We start from the raw sequence: 24271 nt of genomic DNA on the forward strand, positions 1-24271 counted from the left end.
ATTAAACCTTGAATATCAAACATCATCCTGTTGCTATGCTACATATTGCTGTTCTTAATGAGGTTGTTTTCACCGGGATCTAATGAAGATCATGTCTCCTGCTTGGTCCAGAACCTCGATAGTTGTGTGGATTGCTGTGCAGCTGAGTACTGAATGCTGCCCTTTGTTGGTGAGGTGGAACCAAACATGGAGAGAAAATGGTTGCCTGTTGCAGTGCCTGGATGTTGAAGTGTTGCCACCACGGCTGTGAGTAGACAACATGCCTGGACACTGGCTTACAGATGTTATCAGACAGGGGATTGTGAAAGCCACATGCTGCAGCCAGTTGAAAGCAGAGCTTTGGAAAAGCAACAAACCAGCATTGCAAGTTTTAAAAAAACAAACAAACAAACCCTAACACAGAGGAGAAATGTATGGTTTATAAAAACATCTTTTTTTGTTGTATGATATAGCAGCGTCCTTCCAGAAGGTTTATTTTAATGTGCAGTTTTAGTTGGTCCACAGTGGCCGACCCTAACCTCAGACACTCAGGGAGAAGAGGCGTCCCTCTGTTATTTGTGAGCTGGTTAATTTTTGGACCTTCCGCAGGTCTTGGGTCTGCAGTGGAAACTCAAACAAGCAGCCTGTGGCGGAACGGTTTAGTCCTCAACTGCCCAGCTGAACGGCTCTCAGCTGCAGGTCATGTTGGAAGCTGCTGAGGGAGACAAACTGCTGCTCACTGACTTGTGCCAACGTTTTATTCCGGTATCCAACTCATTGATTGCTGCCTCAGCCTTACTTGATGTCAAGTTACAGTCCGTGATTGATACGTCGATTAATACAAAGTCATGTTTAACATCACACGGCACAAGTATCATAAAAATTCCTTACAAATATTTCTAAATTAGCGCCCCAAAATCTTTGATTTTGATTACAAAGAGCCACAAAAACAATCATGAAATCCTGGATGGACTGACCAGTGTGAAAAGATATTCAATATTATTTAATTTTAAGAAACATTTTTAAATGCTGAAACAAACAGCTACTTAATGATATTTTAACAGTTTTATGGATTTTATCAATACATTCTGGCACAACCGGCCCTTTAAGAACATTTCAATTTTTGATTTGGCCCAAAATGAAACTGAGTTTGACATGTCTGCTCTAAGTAAACAAACAGGATGGTAACAAGAAGTAGCCTCATTAAGCAGGAATTTATATTTTTGATCTAATCCTTAATCACGACTATCATTTTGCATATATTGTGCTGTCACTTTGTGAAAAAATCATTTGTTGTATAATTTAATGATAATTTGCTCAGAATATGTTTTTAAGCTAAACACTAGTGGCATGCAACAAGTGAATTCTGGTAGTCTGTTTCTTCCGGTTGTTCAAAGAGGTTAAGATGCAAAAAAAAAAAAAAAGTCATTTGATTTCTGCATTGTCATCTACATTTTCCAGAAAACCTCTTGTCCACTTGTCCTCCTGTTCTGCGCGTTCCTCTGTTCGTCTCCACTAGTTGCAACTATAAAAGGCTCCCAGCTGAAGTCAGTTTCACTGAAGGTTTCGAAGGTGTTTCAGCTGATATTTGGGATTCTGAGGAACACAAGTTAAACAACGTGGCAGATTCTGCAAGGAGAAAGTGTTTCCGTTCTAGGAATCGGGTTCTATCTGTTCGGTCTTGCTTGTTTAGACAGCAGGGTGTTACAGAAAACACACACAGCTCTCCTGATTCACAGGCACAATGCTGAGGGGAAAACGGAGCACACTTAATGTTTGTTTACAGGAGGCCTAGCACCAAAACCAATCAGAGTCAAAATGAGGTCAAATGTCAAAGGTTGCAGTTTGGGATTAAACGTGTAATTTATTAGTCAGTTTACTGCATTTCTGAAAGTTGAAATATGCTTTTTAAAGGGCAATTGTTATATAAAAGTAAGAATTTTGAGCTTTCCTTCATCTTATAATGTTATTCCCTCATCAAGAACATCTTTGATTCTTTGATGCATGATTGAGAAATGCTTTGATCTCTGTGGCAGCCTTTGACATGCAGCTCCTCCTCAGAGCTGTAGTTTCCAAGCTTCTGAGCTTTTACCTCACAAAGCAGCCCTGTCCCCAAAACTCCCCACTCTGCTCCTTCAGACTAGCCAGCAGCAATTAGCAAACACCTGGTGGAACGTATGTTCTGAGCTCATTATATTGGGCTACTTCTCAGTGCAATGCTGGTAAAAACTTTGTTAAAGGGTTAATAGAGGAGTGATGCTGTGATGACTTCCTCAAGGCAGAGTTTCAGAAAGGGCAGGAGTTTTTAAAGAGACAGAGTCCCAATTTCTAGAATCTAAGAGTTAAATAATGAAGTCAAAGTTCTTTAAAGTCATATAATATATTTATATATATATATATATATATATATATATATATATATATATATATATATATATATATATATATATATATATATATATAAACTACTGAAGGAAAGCTCTTCATTTGCTTCTGGATGCTTCTACATTTCAGGATCCAACACAACATCCTGTAGTAGTCATGCCAGGTCTGCATGTGGCGCTGTGATCTCGCTACAGCACTAGAGCAGAAACGCGGAAGAAGGTGTGGACCATGCGCATGTGTGTTTCCTGGAGGGATTTGACATTATTACTAAAAATCTTTGGCTGTTTTGATGTAAACTCGGTGCAAGCCTGAAATGATGGAAAAATGTTGTCCATAACAGGATTCCCATGTAGATACGAACATTTAACAATACGGGGTATTTTTCCAAGCACTAACCCAAATAAATTGAATGTGCTGAGATAAGAGACCTGATGGGATACAGAACATGTTATCAGAACTATAAAGACAGGTGGGACGTCCTGCTGCAGCACATTTCATACTGAAATACCAAAGGCCTGAACATGTGACCCGCTCAGGAAAGACAACAGACACAAGTCCACGTGCTGCTAACTGATAGGTGCTGTGGCCACTCACCGCTCTTATCATGTGTGTCCAGAGACATCAATGCTAATATGCTTCATGATTAGCCAGGCAGTAGGGTGGAGCTCCTCCACTCTGACTACTCATGCACTATAACTCTTCCCCCGAACTATAGTCTTAAATAAGGCAAACACACACAAAAAAATACAATTAAAGTATATATATTTTTTGCATTTTACTTAAATCTTAATTCAGTAATCAACCAGGAGATCTTAAAACAAGAGTCAAAACCAAACATTTTGACTAAAATGTGGAGCACAGGATCCACACAGAGGTACAGGACCAGGTACTGCAGGGGAACCCCCAGCTCAGTTCAACTATAAACTTCGCTTTATTGCTGAACTTAATATACTCCACGTTGTTGTTGCCATAGCTCAATTTTTTTTTGTTTTTGATTATGTTTGTTTAAACTCATGATAGTGAGGTAGACTCTGTATGATTGGGGAGCAAAATTGCAACATTTGCTACATTTTCGTCTTATGCGGTTCTCTTTCACACTCCACTGTGTCAAACGATCCAAACAAATTGAAAAAGCTCTTCCCCTCCTCGCCTATGGTGGTGCTGTGCCAAGAACCACTGAGGGAAACAACACGAAAACCTCTGAAGAAGAGGGCTAGACTTAGAGCGCAACTTCTTTGTTCACAAAATGTAAAAGAAAAAAATAGAGTAGTGTCAAATTTTAGCAGTTGTTGGATTTTTTTTGTGTGATTGGTAAAAGACCACGAACCACTTCTCCTGCTAGCGTTTGCTTCGCTCGTTTCTTTTGGTTGTATTTACGCAGAATAGTTTTTCAATCGTATCAGAATAGGTGTATTTTTCAGAACTGCAATGGAAACCAAGTTTCACATCACATGATCAACTCCCGGATGTTACTCCTGGTGAAAACCACAAAGAAGATCACAGGAAGCAGTCGAACGATGATGGTTTGTTTTGGTTTTTGTCAGACAATGTGCAGCTGGCTCCATCAGAGCTCTCACAGCATCACACAGTTCATAAAAAATTCAACGTGTTGAATCCATAACTCTAATGTAAAATCACCGACTACAGTTTTCCCCAAAACTCTGCATATGTTGCCACTCCCTATTATAAGGGGCTTATTGCTCCAATGCATGAATAAGATGCAGACAACTCCTCTGATGGTTGATAGATGAACTCTAACGCCATGGCTGAATTATGACTATAATCTCATGTAAATGTTTGCATCTGTCACTGCAATTATATTTAACGATTTATCGCATTCAAGCTTATTCACATATGATTTTAATTTGATTTCTTATTCAATGAAATTGAATTTCGAAATTGTGTTGTTTTTTTACCTTTAGCAGAGTACTGACAAAGATTTGCACAGATTTGTAAGCTGGTGAGGTAATTAGGCAATAGAGCTTAGTCGTTCCCACTGGACAGTGATATTGTTCTCCTTAGCTGCAGAATTGGGCATTAGGTGTTCTGTTAGTGACACACCCATTGGGTTTGGATCAAACTTTGCAGGAAGTCATGAAACTTCCTGAAGCGTCATGTGATATTTTTTTCTGTCATGTGAGACGAGTTATTTGGTATTAGTTTTGACATAGAACAGCATCAATAAACAGCTTTTTATTGAGGCTGTTTGAGGATGCTCTGAAGTAAAACTATGGGCTGATATAAAACTATGGGCTAATATCAATATCCAATATTAATATTGCTGAAAAGCAATTGATATTTACCAGATATTTATATTGATATTTTCCTGCCCTTTGGACATCATGAAGCAATGGGAACAGCACTGACGCTGCTCTGCTTCAGTGAAACATCCCACCTGTACAGCATCACTATCACTGTCATGTGTCCAAACAAATACCACATGACCAACGTCCTCCACCTCCAGAAACACATTCACAAAAGGCAGAAAAATGAAAATGAATGTTGGGTTATTTTTATGATCCCAGATCCACAGGTCATGACTGTTTTGTTTTAGACACGCTCCTTTTCACCTGTTGTAGGACGATCCAGGTATGATGTTCTAAGACTCAGAAAGCTGCTAACTCTGATGTTTCTGTGTTTGCAGCTTGTCTTTTTCGCTTCAACTTTCTGTCACTGGTTTACTTCCTCTATCTACTGCTGCTGCCATGGTTCCTGTGCCCAAACAAATACACAGTGAGAGGTAAGATTATGTGTGTGTGTGAAGAGGTTCAACGTCTGTCTGTCTGTCTACTTTTACTGAAATGCCATCTTTGGCCCTCAGCTTGACGTTCTGGAGGCGTTTTGCCAGAGCTTAGGTTGGGTGCATTCACAAACATCATGCTACACGCTAAAAAAAGAAATGCTCAAATCTTCAGCTTACTGCACATGCCTTCTTTCTCCTCACTGAGAAAGAAGGCATGTCCGAAAGTATTCGCTTCACTTTATCCACATTTTATGTTGCGGCCTTATTCTAAATTGTATTAAATTAAACTCTTATTTTAAAATTCTAGACACAAATACCTCAATATGACAAAGTGGAACATTGTCTTTCAGTGTCTGGTTAATTTATTAAAAATAATCACATTAACATAAGTATTCACAGCCTTCACAATATTTTATTGATGAAGCTCAACAAAGCTGATCATCCCTGAGATGCTTCTACAAGTTAAATAGAGTCAACCTGTGATAAATTCAGTTGACTGATTTTGATTTGGAAAGGCCCACACCTATCTGTGTAAGGTCAGAGGTCAAGCATGAAAGTAAAGGAATAGTCTGCAGACCTCTGAAGCTGGACTGTCTTTAGGCACAAATCTGGGGAAGGATCCAGTAACATTTCTGCTGCTTCAAGGTCCCAGTGAGCTCAGTGTCCTGCATCACTGGTCAGTAGAAGAAATCTGAAAGTAGCAGGACTCTTCCTGGAGCCGGATGGCCGTCTAAACCAAGCCATCAGGGAGACTAAGGCCTCTCTGAGGAGAGAAGAGAACCTCCCAGAAGGACAACAATCTCTGTAGCACCAACCAGGCCTGCATTGTAGAGCGGCCAAATGTTTTTTTTGTTTGTAATAAATTTGCAAAATAATGTTGGGGAAAGAGATTAATTTGATACAACCTGGAATACAGCTGCAACGTAACAAAATGGTGGAAAAAGTGAACTGCTGCAAATACTTTAAGATGCACTTTACAGTCGATTTGTAAATCTAAATCAAACGTGTCTATGTTTTAATTGTTTGCAAAGATTAGAGTGACATGCAGAACATCTTGACTGTAAATGTTGCAGGATATTTTTAAGTGTGTGAGGAGTGTGACTTTGTTTTTTTTGTTGTTTCACATTATAGCCAAGTTCATCATAAAACATGTAGATCTACTCCTTTAACACTCCAAAGCATAAAGTGATTTATTAATGATATTTCCATGGCTTGAGTTCAGAGGATTGTCACAACTTGGTAATACAATGATGATTCACTGCAAGACAAAGAGCTGGATTCTCCTTTGAATGAAATTAAATAAAGCTGCAAATGTATTATTTGATGTCTGGATATTCCCATTTGACTTGTTGTTTTATTTGGGGAACATTTACATTTAAGAGACAAACCAGCTTGCTATGAACCAGTTTTTAAATAGGAGTTTTAGACATGTTGTTTGTCCAAAGGCCTAACATAATCTTTGAGAGACCTTCAGCTCATGATCACTTTGAAAGAGTACAAGAAAGCAAACCAGAACATTAGATTCTGCTGAGAATGAGGCCAGTATGTAAAGTGAAGGACTAAGGTGCACAGTCAACCAAAAGAGGCTATAGAGAGAATGTTGGACCTGGAACTCTCCTTCGACCTGACTAAGAGGCAGCGTCTGACTCAGTAATCCTCACAAGATGTTCAATCACCAGGTGATGCAACACAAATTCAACCAAAGGGAGGAGCCGGCGCAACACGGTGGGGCAAGAACGCATCATCACTGCCTCAATAGTACTGAGTCTCATCGATAATCCCTGACAATCTGAAGACAAAAACACAACTATGACCTATGGACAATACCGTCTATACATCTAACTAGAAGATATGAGTGCAACTGTATGGATACTGATACCATCACAGTCCACAACCTGGTGCACATCACAGTAACCATGATCCTTGAGATGCTTCACTTCAAAATGAAAACCACTAGAAGCCATGGAGAGAAGCATCCCTGGATCTAAACCCACACATATCAGCCGACTGTCTGAGCAACAGAAAGGTGCGGTTCAGACACATCCTCCACTTTGACAGTACTGGAGGCAGTTCTAGTTCTGTGTAGGCAGAGGAAACAACAGAGCCGGCAGGTACACATCTAAAACACGCAGGGCAGAAGCCTCTCACGACACCGATTGGCATGTTCTGCTGCAGAGCGTGCCAGGCTCACACCTCTGACTTTTTCCCTCCAGAGGTACAATAGCAAAACAGAGAGCAGGAAAATAAACAGGATGTTCTCTCCCTCACCATCCACTTTGTTCTCAGAGTGAGTATGTAATGGCATGATATTAAGCCCACCTACAGGCCTTTGAAGAGTCTCACAGATTTAAAGTTTTTGCCACAGAAGGTTCAGACACTACACATACACGCTACATACATGCAACACTTTGACCTGCGATGGATTGGCGACCTGTCCAGGGTGAACCCCGCCTCTCTCAGCAAATGAATCAATCACACGATCTCATATAAACAGGTTGACCAATCAGCAGTCAAAGAGATGATTCTTGCTGACAAACTGAAACTCTGGTCTGAACCACTTCAATAACCTTACCAATGTAAAAGTGACTAATTCCCAGAGGAATGCACGAAAAAACAGACAAGCTAAAATCACATATGGCAATAATCCGTTCTGGACATCCCACTAATAAATGACAATCGCGAAAAAGTTGTACAGCAGTCAGTAAGGCAGGCAGTGGGGAGTCATCTCTAGAAGGTATAAGTAATCAATATGTAATAATGTTACACACATGTTGTGCCAACCTGCAGGTATAATATTTTGGCCAAAGAAATTATGAAAGTCAGTGATTTTAAGGATGTTTTCACACCTGATAGTCCAATATACTCAGTTCCATTGGAGAGCAAAATTGCAACATTTGCCACATTTTCAGCTGGTGCGGTTCTGTTTTACACTAAACTGTGTCAAATGATCCAAACTAGCTGGAAAACCTGTTCCCCTCGTTGCCTGTGTTAGTGAAGAACCAAGAACCAACACTACTGATCATTTTGGCCAACTTTGAAGGAAGCAACAAAAAAACCTCTGTAAAACTCTGTAGTGCTAGACTCACTTGTTTGTTTTGTAGTTACCCAGAATGCCTTGTGCTGTAGTGCGCTGCTGCTTTTGGAGCGGTCTCTGGTCCGCTTGCATCCACCATATGCATTCAAACTGCACCAGAGTTCACTTCAAACAAACCGAGACCGAGGTTCGTATGGGGACCAGAGTTCGCGTTTATGGTTTGCATCAGAGTTCGGTCACGTATTCACACCTTCCCAAACAAAACAGACTTTCTATACAAATGAACTAGACTTTGATTAAAGCGGACTAAACTGGGCTGGTGTGAATGCACCATAAGACAAGCTGATTACAACTTGTCTTATGGTGAACTGCTGATCATTTTGGCCAACATAGACGACATAACAGCAAATATTCTACCAGCTGCTAATGAAATAGCAACAGATTTCCAGGGTGGAAGTGAAGGAACAGAAGGAGTCATTTACCTCTGACACACTGAGAAAGTGACTGAAACACTGAAATCCTCCTAGTGGGTCGAAAAAGCAGGACTGAAGGATTGTACAGAGGCACTAATCATGGCAGCTGCACAGAGCTGCACTACTTGGTAGGATATTATATTTCAAGTGTTGAGCTTTTGAACTGCGTATCAGTAATATACTGTAGTTAGATGATCTGTCCTTGATGTCCACAGCCAATGTGCTTAGTGACAGCGATGCTAAAGGTCACGGAGAGTGGTGGAGACAGTAAATAAGAATAAAGAAATGGTTGAGAAAATGTGGGTTTATAATGAGCAATTTTCAGCAACAATGTCACCGTTGTATGATTTCCTGATACCCTGCAGTCATGCAGCACTCAGACATGCTCTATTGCAGCTTTTAATACTTGCTTGCAGATTAAACTCTGTTTCATTTATTTTTTCTGTTTCCTGTCTTTCAGGTCACACTGGTCGCTTTATTAAAACAGTATTTTGCACCAGTCTGCTGTTTGTTCTGGCTCATATCTGTTTCCAGACAGTCCTGTACACGTACGCTCCTCTCAACACTGCAATAGGATATAACTGTTCACAATGGGAGACCATAACCAGACACATCGGACTGTCCAGGTGTGTGTGTGTGTGTGTGTGTGTGTGTTAGACACCATAAACAACTACTGTAGAGTAAATTATTAAAGGTACTGATGTTTTGTGCTGACTTCATATGCATGCGTGTTGCAGGCTTCCCTTGGAGGATCCATGGAATGTGCTCCGTCTCCTGTGTCCGGATGTAGGAGTGTGTGTGGTGTCACTTGTTACTATTGTCCTCTGCAGCAGATTGGTCAGGAACAGAGAAATGGTGGCTGCAGCCAATATAACATCAGTAAGTCTCTGTATGGTGTGTGACAGCCTATTTAAGAATAATAGAATGCAAATATAAAAGAAGGTAAATTATGTTAAATAGACCGCTGTTCACTTTTTAAAAAGCCTTCATAAAATTCACAAGATTCGACCCATTTACTCTGATTATTAAAACCTTTGTGAGGCTTTGGGAGGACCAGAGTGAAACACATGACTTATTTTGAATTAAGGATGCACTGACCCACTTTTTTCACTTCCGATACCGATACAGATATCTGAGGTTTAGTATCGGCCGATGCTACAACAGAGCTGAATTGACATAACATTTATTTTCTTAAACACAGACATAAATATACTGACTTACAAATTTATTTGATAACTCTGCACCAATACAGCACACTTAAATAAATAATAAAGTATGACGTCGCTCAGAGCACAAAGCATAGAATTAGACTGAACAGATCTGCCCTTATGGATCAGACACGTTGTCTAGATTTTTTTCTTTTCCAATAGCTGGACCGATACAGGTATTGATCGGTGCCACTCTAGTTTAAATCGTGGTCATATTAAAAGTGCAAACATCCAGGATTCTAATTTAAAAGAACCCTTCAGGACGTCAAAGGAACACATTTAGTGAAGGTGTGTCCAGCCTTCCAACTCACACAAACATCAGTCTGACACTTGGTTACGAAAAGGACCCAACATTTTTACAATCCTCCTCAGCTGGTGCTTAAGATCTGCATAAGAACCGGCTGATATTTGATTCAGTCTTGAAGCAGAAACGTTGCAGTTCAGACCCAGAGGGTTCTCAGGATTTCTTTCTACAGATTGGTTTCTGAACACTGCAGAGGCTGGAAGGCCCGGTTGTTCTGTTGGAGCCGGGCCCGCTGCTGTCCTGCTGAGAGTGGACTGCTAAAGCTGCAAACACATTGATTTAGGAACCATGTGTCAAACATGAGGAGGGTTACTCACTTTACCCTTCAGCAGCCACAACCTTTAAATTAACTGCTGTAGCTTCACTTTCTTATGCAACTGAACTCCAAAAGTGTAACAACACCAACAACTAGCTGGATGTTTTATTGACTATAGTAAAATCAGATTTTAGTCCATATAAAATCACTACATTAGAGCAGAGCTCAGTCATATTTTATGGCTCTCAGTCTCGTCTCTACTATGATTGGTTGAATTTTTGTCTCATCTCAGAGGTAACTAGCATTATGAAACTTTTCCTCCCACTAAATAGCTGGAAGAGGAATCTGCAGACACAACAACAGAGAACGAGGAGGAGGAAGAGTCATCAGTTGACGAAGAGGTGGAGGAAGAGGAAAGGTCGTCCAACGGTGACCCTGACGAGGTTTCCACAGCAACCAGAGCCAAGCAGCGGGCAGAAGGTCTCAAAGTCAAAGTGCTGAAAATCCTGCGGGATCTGGGCAGAGTCACGGTGGTCGTCCTGCTGGGTTTGGCGGGTAAGGTCTGCTCCATGTTAAGTTTCCATCGCATGTCACCACTTCTCGGTGTTCTCACTGAACAACTGACTCATTACTCTGTGTAGCTTACCTGGACATGCAGTTCTCTGACAGTGAAAGCTTTACAGCGAGTAATTTAAAAGGATGTCCATATATTGCCCTTTGACCTCTGGAGACTGGGACAAGCCCCCTGCCCTGGATTCAACAGCTTGAGACAATAAGATCAAATGAAATCCGGTGATTGTTACATGTTCAGTGAGTGAATGTCTCACAGTACAAAGGCATTGTTTTTTAAAATTTTTTAAAGTTGGAAGAGGTCGCCAACTTTCTGCAGAGTCGATCACTGCAGACCTAAAAACTTCATGTGGCCTTCAGATGAGCTCAAGAACAGAGTACAGAGAGCTTGGAATGGGTTTCTATGGTGACCAGCTGCATCCAAGCCATACATCACCAAGTGCAATGGAAAGCTTTAGATGCAGTGATGTAAAGCATGCTACCACTGGACTCTAGAATAGTGGAGTGACAAATCACACTTCTCCATCTGGCAATCTGATGGATGAGTCTGGGTTTGGCGGTTGCCAGGACAACAGTACTTGTCTGTGTGTATTGTGAAAAGTGTAAAGTTTGGTGGAAGGGGGATTATGATATGAGGTTGTTTTTCAGGAGTTGGGCTTGACCCCTTAGTGCCAGTGAAAGGATCTCTGAGTCCTTCATCATACCAAGACATTTTGGACAATTCCATGTTCCCAACTTAGTGGGAACAGTTTGGAGCTGGTCCCTCTTCTTCCATCATTGCTGTTCACCAGTCCACAAAGCAAGGTCCATAAAGACATGGATGGCAGAGTGTGGTGTGGTTGAACTTGACTGACCTGCACAGTCCTGACCTCAACCTGATATAACACATTTGGGAGGAATTAGAGTAAAGACTGTAATGGAATGGACTCCTCATCCAACATCAGTATCCTACCTCACAAATGCACTTCTGGAAGAATGGTCAAAAATCCCCATAAACACTCCTAAACCTTGTGGACAGTCTTCAGAGAAGAGTTGAAGCTGTTCTAGCAGCAAAAAGTTTACCAACATCATATTGAACTCTATGGGTTAAGAACAGGATGTCACTTAAGCTCATATGTGAGTCAAGGCAGGTGAGCGAATACTTTTGGCAATATAGTGTATGTCTTAAGATTTCCTTTCATATTTGGAGGGTTGTCACAGAAAAGGATTAGCTCTGTCAAACAGACATGGACATGCTATTAATATAATGGCTGTAATGCTACAAAGCAGATCAACACATACTTTCCAAAAGCACTGTGTTTAAAAGTTTCCTACACTAAATGACTCTGTTAACTAATACTTGGTACTAATAAAAAGTGAGTGGCTGCAAATTTACTGATATGAGCCCCAGCCCACTGGAAAACTCTAAGTTAGCATTAAAAACACAGAAGGATCTAACCAAAGCTATTTCCTATCCATTTTTATAAAAGGCCAGTAGCTTCCATCCGTCTACATCCAGGTACAGCAACCAATGAAAAGGGATTCTAGAAACAAGCTAACATGGAAACACAGACTCAGAGCGAGAGAGAGAGAGAGAGAGAGAGAGAGAGAGAGAGAGCTGCAGAGGCATGTTGGCTAAATGAAACCTTAGCTTCACTGGCAGCTCAGCAATGGTTATAAACAGCAGGTGTGTGTAACTGCTGGAGCTTAGATGGAGCATGAGACCAGGGCAGCAGTCCAATAATGCATAGTGATGTGCATTAGCAGCAGATCCTATAGGCTCAGTGGCCTTTATGTCAGACTGAGTCTGCAGGGATCTAAAGGAAGATCCCTGCAGACTGCTAGCAGACTGTTGGCAGACTACTAGCTAACTTTTAGAAGACTCCTGGCAGACTGTAGGCTAACTGAAAAAACCTGATCCTCCTGAAAAAAGAAAACAGATGATCCAACTTTTTTTTAAAAAGTTAATTTGCTACAAATAATCAAATGAATTTTATCCAAGTACATATATTAAGTTTATTAAGTGGTCATGTTAAATAAAAGTAGGTTTGACAAACTTAATTCAGTTACTTGTATTAAATTGACAATTTTTTAAAAGTGTGAGCTTCATTCTCTGTGTTTGTGTCATTGTCTGTCTGTAGATGTTTAACATGTCTCTTGTTCTTCCCACCCCAAGGCATCACGCTGCCCTCTGCCTTCTCAGCACTTTACTTCCTCCTGTTCATTGGTGTGTGCACATGGTGGGCGTGCCATCTACCCATCAGCCACCTGGGGTTTAATGCACTGTGTGTGATGGTGGGCTTCTTCGCTGCCGGCCACCTGGTCTGTCTGTACTTGTACCAGAGTCTGCTGGGCCAGGGCCTCTTCCCTCCACACAGCCTGTGGGCCAGGTGAGCCTGCAGCGCAACATGCTGCTAACTATTATTGCCTTTAAAATTTAGAAAGATCGAAGCAGAAAAAGTCTTACTTAAATTTATGATTCACCTGGGCTCCCAGGTTTTCTGGTTCTACAGGCTGGTTGGAAAAAAATACTGCACAATCCCTTAATTAGACTAGACCGTCAACGATACAGAATGTTTCACTCATCTGAGTGATTGGAAGCATTATGCTGATGGATGATTCACACTGGCACCGAGGTTATTGCAGTTAACTAAACGTAATTAAGAAAAACAAAAACTGAAGTTGAAAAAATTGTTTTTGTTAACTGAAATGAATAAAAACGGTAATTAATGAGAAGAAACTCTTAACTGGTTCTGTCATGCGTTTATAAAACTAACTAAAACATACTGAAATTAGAGATACAATATCCTTTGCTTTCATGTTTGTAGGTCTATTTTTATTTGGAACTGATGTGAAATAGATTTTTTTACAATCTGTTTATGTCAACTGTTGGCAAATTAGGGCAGTTCATAAACCACCTGGTAGTACTTAGTCCACAAAATAGCGACTCCAAAAGCTGAAAGAAAACACAAGTCAGTTGGTTGTTCAACAATAATTGAATACATTTTTTAAAGATAATATTTTCTGTTGAATATTCGTCACACAAACCATGTATACATAGTCACAATACAATACTTGATATTTTTGAATTCTGCACCTAAAATGAGTCAGAGAATTAAAATCTAAAAATACTGCTGAAACTAATTAAAACTGAACTGAAACCTAACAATGTTAAGCTCATAAGAACTAATAAAAACTAATTAAAACTAACTGAATTAGACAAACAAGAAGTCACAATGAAATAAATCTAAACTATAATGAGAAGCCCAAAACGATTAGAACCCTGGCAGACGCTTACTGAGGTTACATTTACAGCTTTTAAAGTTTTTCATTTGATTCTTCATTAGTTCATCCTGATCTGACTGTTAGCGCCTCATTCTCACATCCACTAATCCCAGCGTTCTTGATGCTTCTTCTTTTTGTTTTTTGTGATCAGTGTTAATTATCTGGATTTTTCTCTGTCTGTGTTTCTGTCTAGACTGTTTGGTCTGAAGGACATCATCATACCCGGAAACTGCTCCACGCCTGATGACCTCATCCTCAATCCCAGCCATGATTGGCCGGTTTACGTCAACCCAGGAATCCTGCTGGTCCTCTACGTTACTGTGGCCACTGTTATCAAATCAGGACTGCACGCTGCGTCTAACCAGGTACAAACGGCACCATTACGGATCCCACACCGGAACCTTCTAAGTGTTCGTGTTAAACATTCACATGACGATGTCATCGTTTCAGTACCGTGAAAACATGGTGCTGGATGGAAAAGGTTTTGTAAAGACTCCAGAGCGTCCAAAGTGTTCAAAATGTGACTTGGGCGCCGTTTGTTAAACTTGGCTAATAAGATAAGATAATAATACTTTATTGATCCCCAAAGGGGGGAAATTTTAACAAGTGTTTTCAAAGAAATAGTGACTCAGATCCTCTTGAGAACAAACTTTTGGTTTCTCTTGTTTTACATCCTAAAAGAACTTGTGAACTGAGTGGATCTCTTTCTGTTAATAAGACAAATGTGTAAAACCATTTTTGGCTCTACAATGATTTGCATTTCCCTTTCCAACAGAAAATCAGGCTACTTTATTTAATTAATTGTATGCTAAGTTTGCTGTTCAGCTGGTGAAAGAAAAACAAAACAAAAAAAAAATCACAATTTTATGAATACTATTTTTAAATATATATATACTGCTCAAAAAAATAAAGGGAACACTTTAAGTGTTAAACACCTGTTTAAGTGTTCCCTTTATTTTTTTGAGCAGTGTATATATTTCTTAAATATTATGCATATTAAATAAATATTATTTTTCTAAAAATATATATATTTTGGCTTCATAATTTTGGCCCGTGTGACACAAAGTTTGGACACCACCGGTGTGGTCAGAGTGGGTCAGCGTTAGTGGTGACTGGTCCCTCAGCAGCCCAACCAGCCCAGAGTCGGTCAGAAAACAAGAAAATCGAGAAAAACTTCCTTTCTTAGTATTTCAAATTAAGTCTAAAGCACAGATACAACGGGTCAGGCTTAAAACACACACCTTCCTGTCTGGGATCATAATAATAGCATCAACTTGTCTTGCCATACAATGCAAATGATCTTAATATTATAAGATCTTTTTACATTCTAAATGACACTATAATTATTTAAAACTCTCCAGAGTGTTGCTCAGGGAAGTATTTGTTCTCCCACAAGCACGTTGGCGAGAAGACAGTGCAGATGTCAAGAGTTCAAACAGTCTGGACAACAGGAAAGAAATGACCTTTGACCTCAAGACCTTTGACCTTAAGAATCTAGCCGATTAGATGCAGAATCCTGAATGAAACAATCTCACAGGAGTTGTTCGGATGTCCCCAGAGTACCGGCAGTGTTTTCTGCTGGTTTGATGTTTTTTTTCTTTAACGTCGCGTTTCTTCCCAGCAGGAGAAAAGAAAAGCTTCAGCGGAAGAACTGGTTGAGCTAAAGTCTTGGAATCAACCAAAAGACGACTGCGAAGACGAGACACAGGTAGCGGCAGCTGCTTCTCTGTCAGCTACACTGATACGCAAAAGTATTCACACCCGAGTTACCACACACACACACACACACCTCAGATGTTCTAGTCCCATTCTGCAAACACTGACGAACGTCTGGATGCTTGTGGTTCACCTGCAGACCACAGGAGGGGTGTGGAGGTGGTTTGATTGTAAGGAGCAGGCTTGTTTGGGGAGCGACAGGTTTCACCGCCGGCTGCAAGTGGTTTCCCACGGCAACGAGGATCATCAGAGTCAGTGAATGTGGAAACCTCGCTGATTTAAGAAAAAGTAAAAAAAAAAGAAAAGAAAATAATTTTTGTTTATTCTGCAGTTTAAAACTGGCTGCTTGAACGCTACCTTGTTCTTCAGAGCCGAGAAAAGCTGTTCTTCAAGAGTTCACAGTGAATAACCATTCATCCTGTTCTGTCCTGATATCATAATTACAGACTGGAGCAGGTGTGTCAGACGGCTCTGATCGTTCCTCGTCTTGCCTCTGCCTAACATTGGGGGATTTACCGAGCCGCAGGGAGTCCTGTACCGCTGCATTCTGCATGATACCCCCAGGGTGCAAATGCTTTCACATCCCAGCGCCTCACCCAGTCTGACCTTTGACCAAGAAACACTGGGATGGATTCAGAGTAGGGCTGGGAATTTATCAAATTGTTCATCATTTATCCCAAGAATTGTGATATATTGTTGCGATGATACATTTTTAAAATAAGAGGAAAAAATAGGTTTTTCCATTGAGAGTATCACAACATATCAATAAATTTGAAAATATGATTAAATGGAGTATTTTAGTGATGTAAATCACATACCTTTATGTGTAGGGCTGTATAATTAAATTGATTCTACAATATTTATTGATTTTTTTCACCCTCGGAAGGTATCGATTTTTCATCCGCGAGTATCGATACGTTAAACCACAGGGGTCCATAGGCTTATACAGTCTTTTTAACATGTCTGATTTATGACGGCGTAGCAGCAAGACTCCGCCTCCCCCAGTCTCACTTTCAACTTTTGCTTAAAGAGCACATTATAAACTACAGGCCAGGTTTTAAATTGTGTTAATAGGCCAAGTAAAACCGGAGTTATGCTAAAATAAGTAAACCATATTTTTCCGAATGTCAGAGAAATGTCAAAAACCGGCTTTTCCGGTTATGTGAAAGGGAATGAGCTTCCAAACGTAAAAAAAACGAAACGCAACATTAGATTCCTTTGTTTTTGGAACTCTCAAATCTTCAATAAATAATGATGGGCTGTATTTTGTTGCTTAAAAACAAAGTAAAGTTGCGCAAGTAACCGTGAAAGAGAAGCGGAAAGGAGTAGCGGCGCGAACGGAGCAGATTGCAATTAATGCAAAGTTTGGATATTGGAGCGACTAGTGGCATCTACTTAGTAATTACTTTTTAGCTTAGTGGTTTCTGTTCTGTGTATAAAGGATTACCTGAAGAATGAACACACAGCAGGCAGTGGCGCTCTGTTTTGAGCTGGAAGACGAAGAGGGGAAACCCGCAGCCGCAGTCTGGGCGCAGTGAGGATTTCCATGAAGATGATGGCGGATCGATCGTTCTTATTAGTAACTGACAAAGAGTATCAGAAACTGAGAGTACGATGAGATCCTGGCAGTCTGAGAGGCAGCTACTCGGAGATCAAGCAGGGGAATGGCGGCGCAGTGCAGCTGCAAGGAATCGATCACTACGGGGTGAGGCAGAGCCACTTCCCCAGCAGCTAGTAGTAAACAGCTTACAGCCACGGCTAACTCCGGGAGCCAAGGCAGAAAAGCCTTTTTCCTGGAGTCCAAAAGACTTTTTTTTTTTACTCCAAAATGCATCCACAATATGTCCAAAAGAAAATGTTCTTAGCTGATTTCAACTGTTTCAAATGACTGAAAATGTTCATATAATAACTTCATAGGCCATCACTTAAAAAAAATCTATTTCTTTAACTGCCCCTGCAGCTTACCCTGACAGCTAGTTAGTTTTCATTTTGTATGGAGGCTCAGATGGGACAAAAGAAGTTCAGTAAAATGAGCTAAATCCTGCCCTTCGTGATGAGCCACTCCTCTTACTCTGAGTCTTCTTTTCAGCACCTGCTGCTGCGGTCAGCTGGCTGAAACAAGGAGTCTACACTTGAACTGAATTTTGTTTGCTTGGAAATGGGTTTTAGTCAAAGAAAAATCTGCCTTCTGGTGCCAATACTGAACATCTGTGCTCCTAGCAAAGGGAATCGTTTCCATACCTGATCTGTTTGTCTGCTGAGTTATCCACTAACTGGTTCCTAACGCTCAGTATTTGTATGGAACATTTTTTTTTATTGTTGAAAAATCATGTCAGGATTGAAAAGAGTTCATGTTTGACTGTTTGTTTCAGATCACCCTGGTGTCCAGTAAAGCAGAAGGTCCAGAGGAAACTACGGCTGGAGAACATCAGTCAGGTTCTCACATCTTTCATTCAAACCTCTTTTATTTCTAAAGAAGCTGCTGTAATTAACTTTTATATAAAAAAGTATTTTTAAAGTATATTTATTAAAACTGTCACTATGTTGTGACAGTGTGGTATGAGACTGATAATCTGTGGGGAAAAAATGAGCTCCCTTTGCCTTCTTCCAGTGCCAACTGGAAACAACCAATCAGAGCCAGTTTTAGTGCTGTCTTTGCTAGATGCTGCTAGCATAGGCTGTCATGAATGCTAGAGCTAGTTAGCATGGCTTCCAATGACAGCAGATAAACGTTTTTCCTGTAAGTTGTTTCTCTGCCATTTGCACATTTAGCCACGAGAGGTTGACAGCACTAAGACCCGCCTCCTGGCTCTGATTGGTTGTTTTTGGTTGGGGGTAGTGCATTTCTTCAGACGGCGATAGCAGCTCAAGGAGGAGGTGGAGGAGATCGAACTTTTCACAGATTACCTGTCTCATATCATACTGTCATGACATGGTGACAGCTTTAACAAATATGTAAAAAAATTTTTTTTGAAAAGTTACATACTGCAGCTTTAAATCTCTAAAACATTTGATGAAGACTGGAAACTGGAACATCTCTGTGTCACTAAGTGGCTTCACTAGTTTCTATCTTAGCCTTATGAGCTGAGCTCTGCTCCACTAATCCCACACAGGACAACAAGGTATCACACCCAAACCCCAGTGGAAGTATTCATACTGACAGTTCGTTACGGATCTTCAGAGCCAATAAATCCAGTCACCTCATCTAAACTGATCCCACCAGCCTGTGTGTAATGCATCTGGCAGGATGCTGCAGCTCTACTGCAGATCCATCATTATGTTTCAGTGGGTCAGGCAGGCTGCTGACTGACAGTGACTGATGGTGACAGGAGGCATTAGACAGAACTGAATCTGTTGGCCAGATGGACCCAGTGGATCCTGTTGTGATGGCTAATGTCATCAGCTACCACTCCCTCTGGAGTAGTTCTGAAGTCCAGCAGCCCCCAATCAGATCGTCCTGACGCCCCCTGTTCTCTTGTTGCAGGTGTCGCTGCGGCCCCCGGGGGACAGCTGAGCGAGAGCCCATTCTTCCTGCTGGGGCGGGTGGTCATGCAGCAGAGTTATGTCTGTGCTCTCATAGCCATGATGGTAACCATGACTTCCCACTATCAACACCAAGCATTGATCTTAGCTAATGATGTGGAGAACACAGCAGGCGTCAGGGTTGCTGATTCTTTATTGTGACGGTTTGGATCTTTAAAGGGACAGTTTGGATCTCTCTGCTGTTCTGTGGAGCAGCAATGAGCTATTAGTATCTTACCTGCAGTAGGAAACGCAACATAACAGACCAACAGATTTGGTCGGTTGTGCTAAACTGACAGTTGGTCGGAGACCAACCCAGACCAAATCAGGTGGCTTTCATATAGAAACGCCTCCAATTTTTACTGTAGAAATATCTAAACCTCTGACACATTTGATTCAACTATCTCAGTACTTTTAAAAGCAGACCAGGTATTTATTCTAAAGGCTGTTGTATTCCTACTGACCAGGTTTTCTGACTGAATATGCTGAACAAGTGTCTCCACAGAACACTGGTCTAGCTGTCCCTTCCCTCTGGCCCATGTTGACCCAGTGCGTGGTTCTCACTCAGCCTGTTTTTGTCGTCTAGGTGTGGAGCATCACCTATCACAGCTGGCTGACTTTCGTTCTGCTGCTGTGGGCGTGTCTCATCTGGATGCTGCGTTCCAGGTACCAATGACTCGGGCCTCGTCCACACGTAGCCGGCTGCCTGATAAACTGAATAGGTTTTTCTGCGATTCGGCGTTTTGACCTTCTGTTTATTAGTAGCACTGTTGTGTGGTGGTACGTTTTGTCCCGCGCTGTGTTGTTATTGCATAATGAAATATGTGTTAGATGTTCTGCTGAAACAGACGGTGGCTCAGGAGGTTGGGTTTCGTTCTGCAACCGGTGGGTTGCCGCTTCGAACCCTCACTCTGTCCGTTCCTGTCATCATGTTCTTGTTCAAGGCATTTCACCCTACTTGCCTGCTGACATCTCCCATCTGCCAGACTGTAGCAACTACCCATTCACACAGCTGTTTGTGAATGGGTGAATGACTGAATGTAGTGGAAGCTGCTCTTGAGTTCCTAGAATTGATAATGGTACAATTGCAGGCCATTTACCATTTTTTCCTAAATTAGATTTAAAAATAAATATTTTTCTGACCTCTTGAAAAAGTTTTATGTTTTCATGTTAGGTTTTCAAATCTCATACCTGCCTAAAATGACTGCTAAGTTTATATTTTCAAAGTATTCCAGTGTGTTTTGTTTGTGTGTGAGCCTGCATGAAGCTTCGGTTTCAGCTGAGTTTGTCTCATTTATGCAGACGCCATGCAGCCACGCTGTGCTCTCCGTTCATCCTGCTCTACGGCCTGGCTCTGTGCTGTCTGCAGTACGTCTGGGCCATGGAGCTGGAATCCATCCTGCCCACAAAGGTGGGGACCATGAGTCTAAGACAGCTGGGCCTGGACAGAGCCCAGTATCCCTGCCTCAGACTGGGAGCTATGGTAAGGTGTGAGCTGAGCCACAGAACAGTTCTATGTTCTGGTTGGCAGATAAAGCAGAACCTGCACCTTAAATGGCCAGGATTATATTAAATCAACTTTAAATTGTGTTATAATGTGGCGTGCCGTGGTGGTGTAGTGGTTAGCACGACCCATATTTGGAGGCCTTGAGTCCTCGACGCGGCCGTCGCGGGTTCGACTCCCGGACCCGACGATATTTGCCGCATGTCTTCCCCCCTCTCCTTCCCAGTTTCCTGTCAGCCTACTGTCGTATAAGGGACACTAGAGCCCACAAAAAAGACCCCCTGGAGGGGTAAAAAAAAAAAAATCATAAAAAAAAAAAAAAAAAATTGTGTTATAATGTCAAAACCATGTCTGGAGTGTTGCTTTGATTCCTTCATGCATGTTTGAGAAAGCCTTTAATCTCCATGGCAACCATTCAGTTGTACGCTACCTTCTAGGTGCGGCTTCTCCTCTGAGCTGCACTTTCCAAGCTTCCACCTCACAGAGTAGCACTCCCCATCTCAGCTCCTTCAGACTAGCCAGCAGCAATTAGCAAATATCTGTTAGAACTGCTCACCAGCTGAGCTCATTACATGAGCTACTTCTCGGTGAAACGCTGGTTAAAATGTTAAGGGGTTAATAGAGAAGTAGAGTTTCAGAAAGAGCAGAAAAGGTTATTAAAGAGACAGAGTCCTGATTTCAAGGTGTTAAATTACAAAGTCAAAATTCTTTCAAGTCATATTTGATATATAGGTCATTTCTATAACAACTGATGGTAACAAAGCTGCTTGACTGTGCTATAAAATGGCACTGTGTGCCCAGAAAACACAAAATTCTGTATGGGGGGATTTTTCTGTGCTCTTGGATTATGGTAGAAAAAATCCCACATAATTCTGCCTCTTTTGATGTTTCCCATGAGGCTTGTCAAGCACAGGAAGTGAATACCTGTGTCATGTTCCGTGTTTTTCCTGTGTATTTCTTTCGAGTTTCTGTGTCCTTGAGTCTCTTCGTTGTCCTGTTCTCCCCTCGATTACTCCCAGGTGTGTCTCATTCCCTTATTACCTCCTGTGTATTTAGTGTCACCTGTGTGTCTGTGTCTTTGTCGGGTCCTCGTCTCATTGTGGCGTCTGTCTATGTGTGCTTCAGTCCGTCGTTCCAGTTGCTACCTGAGTTGAGCCCTGGCTTCCCCTCATCAGTGCTGCCTGGTGTTATTTGGACTGTTTATTTTCTGGATTACTTATCATTAAATCCATCATTTGCATGTCAACCTGGGTCTGCTGCGTCTGCCTCACCAACTCCTCACCACACAACTTCATGACAACATGGGAATTTTATTGAAAATCTAGCTGTGCCACATTATAATGCAACACTTCCTGACACAGTGTAGTTCCTGGAGAAGAGCTCCTGCAAGATTAAACCAATATGGGCACAAAGATGACACTTCAAGTGGAACAAAGGTGTTTCTATCATTAGACGAGGGATTTTTCAGCTTTTGATGTAAGACTGTTGTTATAGAAGTGATTATTCTTCAGCCATTCTTCACAATTAGTTAAACCTCAAAAGTGCCCATCTCACAGTGTATTATTATTCCCTAATTTAAACTCCAGGCCTACAGTCCACGCACTGGACAGCAGAGAAATCGTAATGACTGCTTTTAATCGGTGAGATATTTATTCCTTGAGCTTTTTATTTAATGTTGATCCATCATTTCCCTGTTTCTCTTCCCAGTTGCTGTTTACCTTGACCTTCTGGCTGCTGGTGCGTCAGTCAGTGAAGGAGAACTTCAGGAGGAAGAGCAAAATGTCTACGCCCCTACAGGAAGTCACTACAAAAGGTAACGACGGTTCTAGAAACACACAAACAAACCCCGCACACCGGGTGCTGTTGCATCATGTGAACTTTGACCCCCGACTTTAAACTTTGTTCATTCATGCTGTACCCAAATTTGAACAAAATCCTGTTTTGTAATCACACCAGCAATTGATGTAAGTTGGGCTTATGAGAAATGGACCAACATCATCATCATCATCATCTTAAGGGCTAGTGAGATCACTGATGTTGTGATTAAACCAGACAAAGTTCTAAAGGAGCAACAAAACCTATAGAAACATCGATGTTTGCCAACGCCTATTTGTGTTTCTATGCCTCCTCACTGCAAAAACACAAAATCTTACAAAGAAATTTTGGTCTAGTTTCTATGGCAAATATCTTCATACAGTCAAAATAAGACAAAAGTAACTTACATTTTCACTTTACAGCAAGCTACAGGGAGCTTGTTTTTAGTCAATAATTCCTTAATATTGATGAAAAAGTAAATGTTCCATTGTCAGATTATTTCACCTGTAACACTGGAAAGGTTTCTCGTCATAAGTGAAATAATAGAACTTGTAATTTTTCATCAACATTAAGGAATTATTGACTTAAAACAAGCTCGGATGTATTGCTGAAAAGTTACTCGTAAATCAGTTTTGTCTTATTTCAAGTGTTCTAAGACAGTTGCACTAGAAACTGGACTGAAAATCCTTGGTGAGATTTTGTGTTTTTGCAGCGCTTAGAGTATTTATCTCTAGAGCGGCGCAATCGGCCTGCGCAGGCCGTCTATGCAGATTGCCACTTTACATTTTTAAGGCTGAGAAATTAAATCTTTGTAAAATGGTAAATGCTATGCAAATTAGCCTCCTCTCCCAGATTAATTTTGCATTGAAACTCTTAGTAGTGATTTTTGCTCTGAACGTGAAGTGGGCCCCAAAACTAGACTTTGCGTAAGGCCCCGTTCAGCCTCGGGCCGGCCCTGCTGGGGAGCTGGATTGTTGCACATCATCTCAAGCGCATAACTGCATCATCAGTGATGACGTGTTTTGTTGCAGTTTTCCCCCAAACGTTCCTCCTGTTACAAATGAACTATTTTACGAGGATTTACTTTTTGCTGGTTGTTTACCTTCCGTCGCCTCTTTTTGTCTGGACCCTCGTCTTTCTCAGAACTGGGCGCTGGCAGTGAATCGGTGCTGAAGGTTCTGGGAGGGATGGTGATGAGCTGCTATGCCAAATACTGGATCTATGTTTGTGGAGGGATGTTCATCATGGTCTCCTTTGCTGGAAAACTAGTTGCCTACAAGATCGTCTACATGCTGCTCTTCCTTCTCTGCCTCTGCCTCTATCAGGTATGAACTTTTTTTTGTTGTTTTTCTTTTTACATAACTTATCAAATATTCTGTCTTTGCGTTTTTTGATGAGGCTACTGGACTTTTTTAACTTGTGTATGTGGTGAATATGCAGTGGCAGATTTTCAAATGGCTCTCTGCCCAGCTGTACTCATAAATGTATAAAGTATATA

General features: G+C 41.2%; 1 protein-coding gene across 4 annotated transcripts in view; it reads left to right on the forward strand.

Moving 5' to 3' along the window:
- Positions 1-24271, forward strand: part of piezo1 (piezo type mechanosensitive ion channel component 1 (Er blood group)) — a 70529-nt gene that overhangs the window by 14306 nt on the left and 31952 nt on the right. For 2 of the 4 annotated variants that reach the window (XM_032552626.1, XM_032552624.1), the window contains exons 2-14: positions 5009-5104; positions 9075-9240; positions 9352-9493; positions 10715-10937; positions 13108-13321; positions 14410-14581; positions 15838-15924; positions 18305-18368; positions 19417-19520; positions 20041-20120; positions 20757-20937; positions 22666-22771; positions 23917-24098. In XM_032552626.1, the coding sequence (XP_032408517.1) occupies positions 5009-5104; positions 9075-9240; positions 9352-9493; positions 10715-10937; positions 13108-13321; positions 14410-14581; positions 15838-15924; positions 18305-18368; positions 19417-19520; positions 20041-20120; positions 20757-20937; positions 22666-22771; positions 23917-24098 (1817 nt within the window). Of the gene's footprint in view, positions 1-5008; positions 5105-9074; positions 9241-9351; positions 9494-10714; positions 10938-13107; positions 13322-14409; positions 14582-15837; positions 15925-16210; positions 16571-18304; positions 18369-19416; positions 19521-20040; positions 20121-20756; positions 20938-22665; positions 22772-23916; positions 24099-24271 lie in introns of those variants that run through there. The other 2 variants (XM_032552625.1, XM_032552627.1) reach the window with 2 other exon arrangements.

The sequence above is a fragment of the Xiphophorus hellerii genome, chromosome 22 (assembly GCF_003331165.1).
Source record: "Xiphophorus hellerii strain 12219 chromosome 22, Xiphophorus_hellerii-4.1, whole genome shotgun sequence".
Classification (NCBI taxonomy): Eukaryota; Metazoa; Chordata; class Actinopteri; order Cyprinodontiformes; family Poeciliidae; genus Xiphophorus; species Xiphophorus hellerii.